Source organism: Danio rerio, chromosome 10 (assembly GCF_052040795.2).
Source record: "Danio rerio strain M-AB ecotype USA chromosome 10, GRCz13ab, whole genome shotgun sequence".
Lineage (NCBI taxonomy): Eukaryota > Metazoa > Chordata > Actinopteri > Cypriniformes > Danionidae > Danio > Danio rerio.
This window is the reverse complement of record NC_141030.1, coordinates 26,486,098-26,497,654: the sequence shown is the minus strand read 5'-3', so window position 1 is coordinate 26,497,654 and position 11,557 is coordinate 26,486,098. Positions and strand designations below refer to the sequence as shown.

Below are 11,557 nucleotides of genomic sequence, written 5' to 3'. Positions count from 1 at the left end.
CTTGTGTTTTGTCTTTCTGTGCTGAAGATTAAAGGTGCAGTAGGTGATTGTCTTCAGAAATATTTATTCTTGTGCTGGTTGAAAGTTTCCTCACATTCCAATATTAATGATTAAAGTAAGTGATCTAAATGTATTTATAAGTATTTTTATATTCTGGGTAAGGCATGAAACTAAATGTTTACTAAATTTGTCACGGCGACTATTCGCATAATTCTGACAAACAGCCCAAACGATCAACAAATGTAGATTTGTACATCTGTGCAGCCAATCATGCAGATCTGCCGTTTGCACGTGCACCGCGTTCACATGCACATGAGAGAGAGAGAGAGTGTGGCATTGGTAAAAACGAATGTTGAATCTAAACTTTACAAATCCTGAATCAATATTGGAGTTATTTTCGGATGCTGGAGGAAAGATGAAACCATGGCTGAAGTATTTCTTTTAGGCTGCATTTGCACTGCAGATCTTGATGGTCAAATCTGATTTTTTGACTATATCTGATTTTTAGACGACCCGCTTACATAATTTTTTAAACATGACTCATATTCGACTGTCTGCATTTACACAGCAAAGATGCAGTGACTAGGAAAAAAAAGAGCAGGCGCTGACTGACAGCTGATAATAAAAGAGCGCTCTTTTTTTTCTGTTCTTGTATTTAATCTATTTGCAGAGTTTCAATTTTTACTATTCTATTTGACAAGTTGTTTTGCTATAGTTTATAACAGAAAAGTTCTCATTTGGCCATCTTCTTTAAATCTAGGCCTTTTTTTAAACCAGTAAGCATCTTAATGTTTACATTTTTTACGTGGCGGATGTGACGCTCTCTCTCTCTCTTGTTAACATGTGTAAATTCTTGTGCTACATGACAATATAAAAGCCTCTTTATCCCTCATGTATGAGGTTTAAGTTTTGCAAAATGAAAAACTGAAATTAAATGAAATCAGACATGACGTCATTCTCTATGGTTTTTAATGATGCGCGACTCGCATTGGCAGTTGAAAATTCGATCTACCTGCTTACTCTGCAGAAACAAACACTGAAATACAATGTAAGTATGGCTTAGTAATTAGTGTAATATCTGCACCCTGCAGGCCAATCACTAAGCATACAGTAGTTGCTTTAGGACAAAGCATGTGAGAGAGTGAGACCAGCGATCATTGGATGCATGAAATATTGCACATGATGACAAGTTTTGCTTGCTACACAACTGAAAACGTGCTAGATTTAATACAGTTTCTTTCAGAATTGTTGTATTAAAAAGTATTATAAAGTTTTCTAACTGGCCAATGACATGATCTAGTGGGTTGTCTACTGTTATCTTTAGAATGTGCATTCATGATTTCAGTAGGCATGGATTTGGATGGCAGGGATGAGATTGTGTTTCAAAGATGTTATGCTAACCGGTGAGCATTTTGGCAGATCACCTACTGCACCTTTATTACAAAAGTGAAATTTAAACAGCCATGTCTGGTGTTTACAGTCCAAATGACTTGTTTAATTATATGTACTGTTAAAAATAAAATATTTACACATACAATAGGAGCTGCACCTAATTATGGAAACCTGTTTCTACCACAAAATGAAAGTAAAAGGTATTTGCGACTTCTTGTTTTCGGTTTTGAGACATCCAGACAGACGTAACTGCTCAATTGCAAATGAACAGTTTTTATTCAAATGTTGAATTTGAATAAACTTTATCATTAGTCATTTTACTTTCTTCAGAATTGCATGAAATGTTTGACTTTATATATTGTTATTCTGTAAAAATAAAGTCATAATTATGAAAAATAAACTAAACTTTAAATAGCTACACGTAAACTCAGAATGACAAGAAATGAAGTTATTTAAGGAAAAAAAGACAGAATTGCTAGAAATAAAAGAGCATTTTGAGAAATCCTATAAAGAAAATAAGAATTAAAGCTGGAAATAAAATAGCAATTTTGAGGAAAAGGTCAAGAAAGTTTCCATGAAATCAAAACGGAGTGAACTAAAGTCAATTTTATGACAATATAACATAATTTGCTGATTAAAAGTCGCAGTTACAATTTCTATTTGTGTGACAAAAACAGGCTTCCATACCTAACATACAATGGCAGTGACAGAAAATAGTAAAGAAGATTCTTCAACTATTTCAGATATCATGCTGCCACTATTTCATCACAATCAGCGTCTCATTTCACTTCACAAAGCTTTACTTTAGCCAAAGGGGCCTATTAAAATACAAAAAAAAAAACATTATTTAAAAAACAAAAAACACTATTTTTAAGTCCTTTGACCCCTGCATCACTGTCCTGTAAAACTGTGGGTAAAATCAATCAAACAACATGAATAATAATAGACACAAAACCATAATAATAATAATGATTTCTGCTGCATAATGGGAAGTAAGGATGCATTAAATACTTCATTGAGTTTGAGACGGGAAGAGAAGCTAGTGATGCAGTTCAGGCTTGGTCTGATGCGGTTTGGACCGGGTGTAACAGGTGAAGAGCGATGATCAAACTGCAGTCATTGATCATGTTTGCCCCCCGTTGCCCTGAATCTCACTTTGACTGAAAGATCATTGAAGGTCAGCGGGACAGCAGAGGCAGATCACTGGAGTTCATTATAAGACTGGAGTCCAAATTCAAGCTCTCTGTCGAAAGAAAAAAAAAACAAGCTTATTAACAGCAGTCAGCACACTTTTATATATATATATAACAGATTTTAAATGTAAAAAAAAATAATAATAATTTTAGCTATAGCCATTATGCTGTAACAAATCTGTATCTTCTATGAAAATATTGGTCACACTTTACAATAAGGTTCATTAGTTAATGTTAATTAATGCATTTACTAACATGAACAAACAATGAACAATACACTTACTGCTGTATTTCTTCATGTTAGTTAACGTTAGTTAATGAAAATACAGTAGTTCATTGTTAGTTCATGGTAACTCATGGTGCATTAACTCATGTTAAGAAGCACGAACTTGGATGTTAATAATACATTAGTAAATGTTCAATTATGATTCATAAATGCTGCAATATTTTCTGACTGGTGAGAGGCTTGTAGGACAAGACTGTAATTTAGGCCCCTGGATGTCGATTATGCTGTCTCTTTATTCATTTGATGTGAATTAATGCAGAACCTTATACAGAATTAAACATGAAAATAGTTAATCTTCATACACTGTAAAATAATTAAATGACAAAGTCAAGACAAAATTTGTTGTTCATCAGTTAGTTTATCAGGTTTCACATATCTTTTAAAGTTATGCAACTTAATATTTACCTTAATATTAGATAAATATAAGGTCAGTTTGATTGATGTAAGTTGAGATGACTAAAAATGTTATTTAGATTTAACTCGAGCCTTTCAGACAGCAAGAATCTGATTTAGAGTGTACATTTAATTTGTTAGTGAATGCGAATGTCTCTGTTTTGTTAAAAATAAATAATTATGCGATAACTGCATAACTTATAATAGTTATGTTTTTTCCATTTTAAAATGGTACTCTAAAAAACAGGGTTCCACTAAATTGTCCCAACACAAATCAATTAAGTTTAAATAACAAATTGAAGTGGATTAAAGTAAAAAAAAACCTCAAGAATTGTGTTTCAGCTCATTTTAAATATTTAGTTTAAACAAACAGCAAACTTTTTTAAGTGTAAAATGATTAGCTTGTGTTATTAGATAGAAAGTGAGCAATTTTCTTTAATTGTAAAGGTTGAAGAATGACTTAATGCCTGTTGCAACAATTGCTATTAATCATTCTAATAATCGTCAATAAGATCATTTGTGGCAGAACTAAATAACTGTGGCTAAAACTACAGAAGCTTGTTTTAGGCCTTTCAAAATGTAATTATTTTTGTATGATACATTGAGAGGCAGCTATAGGTGAATTGGGTAGGCTAAATTGTCTATAGTGTATGTGTGTGAATGAGAGTGTATAAATGTTTCCCAGTGATGGGTTGCAGCTGGAAGAGCATCCGCTGCGTAAAACATATGCTGGATAATTTGGCTGTTCATTCCGCTTTGGCGGCCCCGGATTAATACGGGACTAAATCGAAAAGAAAATGAATGAATTATTTATTGCACCAAAATATATTACGATAAACTATATTATTAGCTGCGTCCCAAATCGCATACTTATGCACTATTTTACGCCATTTTGTAGTATAAATAGTGTAAGTAGTGTGTTCACATTGAAAACTATCAAAATAATAAGTGCACTTTAATTACCCGAATGATGCACTCATTCAGCCGCTAAAATGAAGTGTGTAATGATGGACACTTCCAAACTCAACGACCGCAGGTTTGCTTACGTAGCGGAAGGGGCGGAGCGATCGGACGCACATGTTGAATAACTTTATTTATTTTGGATGGTGAAAGCAAAATTCTCCTACGAGAGTGATTATAGCGCCTCCGGATGGTAAATGCGGCAATACTCACGGCAAGTATTATTGATAATTCGGTCGTTTATTTCACTGATTTGGCAACAGTCAAACGTCATCAGGGAAACGGTTTGAATTTCCGCTTAGTAAAAAAACATTAGTGTGCCATTTGGGACACCACTACATACATATACTATCCTGTTGAGTGTGTAAGTGCATAAGTACATAGTGCATGAGTGCATAGTGTATAGTGTGCCATTTGGGACGCAGCTATTGTCATTTTAGGACTATTTTATTTAACTAATTATGCAATGCCAGAATGACAAGATAAGTCCACTCTTCCAAAGAACACATAATATTTTATTCTTAAGAATATTTTGTTTAATTATAGTCATTTTAGCAATTGACTAACTAGACATTGGAATCAGAATGTGAAAATGTATATCCTAAACAAGTAAATAATAATAAATATTGACAAAAAAGTGCCAGGTAAAAAGTAACAGTGGCTGAGATATCTGCTACCAGAACTATTTTAAGTTGTCAGACACCCACATGATGGCTATATACTACAGTAATTTATAGTAAATACTAGTGTTTTTTAACCAAACTGACACCTCTAAAAGAAATAGAGATGTCGCACAATCAGCTAATATGTTGCTAGAATTGGTTTTTGTATTGCATCACCAAAAATGATAGAGGTCATCATGTCTATGTATTGTGCGATAAGTTGATATTTTGATTATTGTGACAAGCCTAGCTTGTTTCCACCACAGAGTAATAAAATTTAAGAGATTATGGTGACTATCTCTCTGTTGTGATTGTTGTGACTTTTTCCCTCTCAGGAATGTATTGTCTATGTGCAAGATTTCCTAAAATTTAAATATTCACAAGTTTATATCTTGTTGTCATTTTTTTCAAAGTTTATTAGTGAAATCACCTGGAAACTTAAAAATAAAGAGACTATAATCTCAACTTGCAATGAAGAGATTGAAACTCAATATTTCGTCTTTTTTTATCATCATTCTGAGTATGCATCTAAGAATTGTGATTTAAAAAAAAGATAAAATTTCAATTCCACAGCATTGTGATAAAAAGGGTACCGCATTATTTACACGTTTCAAGTACCTAACATACAAATTACAAAGAATTATGCATAATTACAAGCAACTAACCCAAAACCTAGCCCTCATTCTAACACTAGACATAATGTATGTTATTCAATATCGCTCAGTATTTAAATTAATAGGTACACTTTAAGAGGACACTTTAAAATAAATTGTAACAGAAAAAAATGTCACTCTTAATTTAATTTTAATTGTGGTTTGAAATGACATAAATATGAGTGACATGTATAGAAAAATAACCACTTGCACTTAAATTGTGACTCACCTTGGTCAAAGTTTGGTTTTTTGTTGGACCCCTCTCCAAGCCCCTCAATATCCACCAAATCACTGTTCACATCCGAGTCATTCAGAGCACTCAGAGTCACATCTGATGACACAGAGCCAAACTATGAGCATCACTACACTGATATTATTAATGACAATTCAGTTCATGTATTATCCATGTCACCTGATGGTTTAGGGTTCTTTATTGCTGGTTGTAAAGACGAGGAGCTCTGCAGTCCGGTTGACACGACGACTTGTGAAGTGGGCACAGTGATGACGGTGGGGGCCACTGATGCAGGAGGTGCTGGAAGAGACACTGTGGTTTTCTTCATGGTTTTCTTAGGTGACTCTGCAGTGAGAGGAACCCTGCTGTCCTCGTACAGCTTCCTTTTCACTGTGGTCTTAATCTGGGCTCTGTGACATGATTGAGGGACATAATTCCTGATTTAATTTCAAGATTTACTAAGGCATTATTAAAAAAACATACAAAGTTGTGTTTGTTGACATTACTTAATTAGTTAATGCACAGTGAGAACTAACAATGAACGACTTAAGTATCATTAATAAAGATGAATAAATACTGTATTAAATGTACTGTTCATTTTTTTCATGTCAAGAGATGTTAACATTCAATAATGGAATCCTACTTTAAAGTGTGGCCCTTTTTATAAGTCACATTTAATATTGCTCATGGTTTATAAGAAAAAAAATATTTATATATAATATTTCCCTCACAAAGCATTTAAAATGTACGTCATTTTCATATTACTGCTCAGTTTGGATCATCATTTTGAAAACATGTTTTTATACATTGGATCTCTTTAATATGGGAATGTGAAACTTTTCAGAGTTTGTACTGTTACCATGTTATCACAGAATTCAGCCCTTTTTTTAAATTATTACAATTTGAGAAATTCTTAAAACATTTCTAATCACATTTCTTTGTTTGTGTAACTGCCGATTGCTCAAACACAGTCCAAATTTATCCCACATGCAAGTTTATTTCTAACAAAACAACACAAAAAAAAATACTCTTTACTAAATGACTTCACTTTCAGATTAAAAAAAATAAACAAACAATCAGTATTTTATGTTGGACTGGAATCAGGGTATCTTCCATTCATTCCATATCCGTTTTCAAACAAAAAAAATTCAACATTTAGTTTTTTTTTCTTTTGCACACAAAACAAATTTTATCTCTATTTTTCATTTTTCGGCTTAGGGTAGGAAAGCGGATAAATGACTTTAAAATTCACTATACACATGTAGGCGGTGCTGAAACGCCCATTTTCTTCTGATTGGCCAACCAAATATGAGCTTGTGACATCGCCCTCAAAATAATAGTCCTATATATATATATATATATATATATATATATATATATATATATATATATATATATATATATATATATATATATCCTTATATTAAAATAGGAGAAATAAAATAAAAACTAATGGTACCCTTTATTATATCCCCAGGGCCCAATGTGTTCTTATTCTGGTCCTGCTAACAACTATTAAAAAACTAAACAATAAAAAAACACTAAGTAAACAATATAAGTTTTGGCTATCTTTGCTTAGCATCAGGTGCACAGCAGCAAGAAGTTTGGCAGCGAACTATAGGCATATTAATATTATTATTCATTCACTCATTTTCTTTTCGGCTTAGTCCCTTTATATTATTATTGTTATTATATTATCATTATTATAAGCCTTGCTTAGAAGCAGTCATGCATACTAGGTTCTGCTCGGAAATGGCTGTCTTGTGCACAGCAGCAAGACCTTTGGCAGCAAACTATGACCTTATTTTATTGACAAATGTGTAATAATACTGCTAATTTTTACGTTTTTATTTATTCTTGCATACGCAATAAATGTAAGCCTGCTAACTGATCAAATGATAGAATATGTAAACTTAGTTTATATATATGATTAAATAATAATAATTAAAAACCTGGGTGCTGGTCTGCAGAAGACTTTTATTTTATGGGCGACGTCACAAGCTCAGATTTGGTTGGCCAATCTGAGAAAATGGGGGTTTCAGCACCGCCTACATGTGTGTAATGAATTTTAAAGTCATTTATTTGTTTTCCTACCCTAAACCAAAAAAATTTAAATTGAGCCAAAATCTATTTTTTCCCCGTTTTTTTTATTTTATTTGAAAACAGATAAAGAATGGATGGAAGATACCCTGAGTACCCTGAGATACCCACATATATATACATATATATAATGTAAAATTCAAAAAATTAATGTATTGTAATGTAAAATTCTAAAAATGAATAAAGTTCATTGTTACGGTCTTAGTTGGAGTTTTGTTCTTCTTGAACACTTACACTGTTCGCTCCTTTATGACTGAGCTAATGCTGTTCAGATCTTCCCCAAAGCGGCGAACAGCAGACCGCAGCATCTCAATCTCTGTGTCTGTCCATTTGGCTCTGAGAGAAGGGAAAATGAGTCAGTTATACAACATATATTTGACTTCATTAAGATCGGTTTCGGGGGAAAAGTAACATATTACAGGTAACTAAATATGGTAGTTAATTACTTTCTAAAGACAGTAATGTGAAAGTTAATATGTCATAAAAGTTTTACTCACAGTTTTGAGTACATATTTTGCTATTTAGATTTTCTTTTACACAGATTCAAGTTTAAGCAGTTTTAATCGATGTGAAATTCCAAGCACACAACTTGCAATTCTGACATTCTCACTATTTCAAGTTTAAGAAATTATACATTTATTAAAATTTAGTTCATATTTTGTAGATTTGTCTTTATTGCTTGCACTTCTAAGTTAATGTATCATAATTCTGAGTTCTTATTTCTTGCAATTCTGCACAATTTTGTTTATTTTAAGCTTATTACAATTCCAAGCACACATCTTACTAACTTTTCCCCCACACAAGTTTAAATCTCACTGATTACATATCTTTCTATTCAGATTTCATTTTACACCGTTTCTAAGTTTATACATCTATCATTTTGAAACTCTCAATTCTTCTTGTTGTTTTCTTAGAATGGTGATAAAAAGTCGTAAATACATGTTTTACTATTCCGTATGAGAAACTAGCTTCCGTACAGCTCTAGCTAGGACATTTATCCAACCAAAGTGTGTGTGAAACTGTGTAGTTGCTGTTGAACAGAAAGATGGTTAGCTGAGCATCTCACCCCGCAGGTGAAGAGTCCGCCACTGGATGCAGCTGCATGGTCAGCTCACCCAGTTTGGAGAAAGCAGCGCCAGCAGCCGAGAAGATCTCGCCCACCTAATTGACAAGTATTTCTGCTTTTTATTTATCCGTCACTGAAGAATATGAATAATAATGTACAAAGATGCTAATGTTTACCTTTGTGGAAGCTGAAGTCATGCTGGAGTGATGAGCAGAAATAAACTGAACTGACACAAATACAAGAACAAATCCCAACGACTCCAAAAGACGAAAGTATCAAAGCGAGTTAAAATGACTGCCGCAGTCATTCATTGACCTTCCGCATTAAAAATAACTCTATTTTAATTCTGTTTTTAATAAAACGCCTCTATATTCGGCATGAAAGCAACATAATTGTTCGAAGTAAAAATTCCCAGAGTACAATGCGCTTCAAAAATCGCCGTGTAATTGGTCAATGCATAGCCAATGAAAAGACCGCACACGATCTGCGCAACATGCCTACGAAAATAGCCGAGCATCGCCGAATTATCTCACGGAACCAGCCGAGCAATCCCGAGAGTCGCCAATACACATCCCGTCGTCGACATAGGTCGTCGATGAAGAAAGAGGCAGGCTGTCATCCCGATTGGATGTAGCATTCTTATCCCAGTTTTTGAGAGGAAGAATCGGTGGAAGATTTCGGATAAAATGCCGTCGCTCTTATTCTGTGGGCCCAAATTGGCCGCCTGCGGGATCGTGTTGAGCGTCTGGGGTGTTATTATGCTGGTAAGGATTACAGTCTTCGTGACATTGCATGCTAGCTCTTACGTTAGCTTACGTTAATGGCATCAACCCCAATCGACGGGAACATCAGATAATAGTAAATATTCGTGTATTTAAAAAGTACACAGATAAATAAATGCAGATATTTCTTACACATTTGCATAAATACATATTTATCAGCAATCTGCATCATAGGAAAGCACTTCGAAGTATGTAACAGCAGGTGCTGAAATTATAGGATGTAGAGGCCTTGGCTTGACAATTTTTTTCTCATCGTATGTGTCATTCCATAATTAGTTCCACTTATTATTAATATTTATATCACTTATTTTTAATATTTATTGTGTCTTTATTTCAGTCGATGCTGGGGATCTTCTTCAGTGCAAAATCAGCTGTTCTGATCGAAGATGTTCCATTTACTGAGGAAGACATTCGTAATGAGTAAGTTATGCAACAGAATATATATATATATATATTAATGCTGCCATGTTCCAGAAAACACATAATAGAAAGTGCTAAGACAGTTGACATTTTTGAGGCCAATAAGATTTTTGTGTTCCAGCAAGGACACGTATTTACAATAATTTTCTTTTAAACATATTAATCAGATGATTAAAAATGTAGCGTGGTTTTCATAATATTAAGTAGCAACATTGTTTGTTCAGCTTTGATAATAACATTACATGTTTCCTGTGCACCAAATCATCATATAAGAATAATGTCTTTTTTTAAGTTTGTATGAAACTGAAGACTGCTAACAATTCAGCTTCACTTTTACTGAAACAAATCACATTTTGTAATAAATCATATATATTAAAAAACAAAAATTGTCATAGATTGTAATAATAATTAGAGTAAGTTGCATGCATGGAACTGGCAGAGCGGGTTTACTGTTTGACTTGTTTAGTGAGCCTAATCATCTGAGCAAAACTATTTTTGTATGTATGCTAAGCAGAATGCTTGCACACATTTGATTGGCTACACACTGACCAATCACAAGCCGATTTTTAAAGCAAATTTAATTTTTTACTAATATATCAGGTTAACGTTGTTAGATATTTAATAAATAGAGCGTCATCTTTAAATCCGAAGGTCACTGAATGTCTTAAGCTTGTTAAATAAGTTTGTGAGCTGATAATATTACATTGCTGCATGCATATGTTAACTTGTAAAACTGTTATTTGTTCTCAACAGCAAGGATCCACCGCAGATAATTTACGGACTCTACAACCAAGTCGGCATCAACTGCTTCATAGCCGCTGCCATCTATGTTGGTGTTGGCGCAGTATCTCTGTGTCAGGTTCGCCTTAACAAACGCCAAGAGTACATGGTCACATAAACAAATGTGAATTCATCTCCTGATATTCCTAATTATTTATATATAAAAGACTACTCAACAATCTAGGAGAGAAATGGATCTATTTGGCAGTTCAGCTTTGTCTCAAAAGTTAAATAATTAAAATACTAATACTGTAAATGGATACAAAGCGAAATGATTCTTTAAAACATACAACAAATATGCACAAATACATGCTGAGTGCATAAATACATGATGTTTTGTTAGATTAACTACACATTCTCTATAATTTAAATACACAAAAATAGTTTTGCCTGTACTGTTGTAAAAAAAAAATCAAGACACTATTAAACACTATGGGTCCAGATGATAGAAGCTGGTGTTCATGTAGGAATTGTGTGTGTGTGTGTGCGCGTGTGTGTGTGGTGCACTATTTTCTTTTTGAATTGCAATATTTAAATGTTTGTGTGGTAATATAAATGTCTGTTACTTTATTGACCTCGCAACCTTTGTGCTGTATACTTGGCATTATTATGACAATAAAAGAGAACTGAGAATCTTA

The 11,557-nt window shown here is 33.4% G+C and overlaps 2 protein-coding genes across 3 annotated transcripts; one reads left to right on the top strand and one right to left on the bottom strand.

Moving 5' to 3' along the window:
* Positions 1–1,466: 1,466 nt before the first annotated feature.
* bacc1 (BPTF associated chromatin complex component 1) lies at positions 1,467–9,357 on the bottom strand. Of its 2 annotated transcripts, NM_001008605.1 has the most exon segments (6): positions 1,467–2,635; positions 5,769–5,870; positions 5,952–6,181; positions 8,106–8,207; positions 8,938–9,032; positions 9,114–9,331. In NM_001008605.1, coding segments are annotated over 6 exon segments (615 nt in total). In that variant the 5' UTR covers positions 9,135–9,331; the 3' UTR covers positions 1,467–2,570.
* A 143-nt stretch (positions 9,358–9,500) lies between these two features.
* On the top strand, positions 9,501–11,557 carry rnasekb (ribonuclease, RNase K b). Its single transcript, NM_001045375.1, is given in 3 exon segments — positions 9,501–9,701; positions 10,057–10,139; positions 10,893–11,557. Coding segments are annotated over 3 exon segments (306 nt in total). The 5' UTR covers positions 9,501–9,623; the 3' UTR covers positions 11,038–11,557.

What these genes read in the sequence shown, in the direction of transcription:
- bacc1 (XM_087269366.1), bottom strand. Translation starts at nt 9,134, where the DNA reads ATGACTTCAGCTTCCACAAAG. An exon ending in TGACTTCAGCTTCCACAAAG is followed by an intron (nt 9,033 to 9,113) that starts GTAAACATTAGC and finishes CTTGTCAATTAG; the next exon opens with GTGGGCGAGATCTTCTCGGC. An exon ending in AAAGAACCCTAAACCATCAG is followed by an intron (nt 5,871 to 5,951) that starts GTGACATGGATA and finishes CTGTGTCATCAG; the next exon opens with ATGTGACTCTGAGTGCTCTG.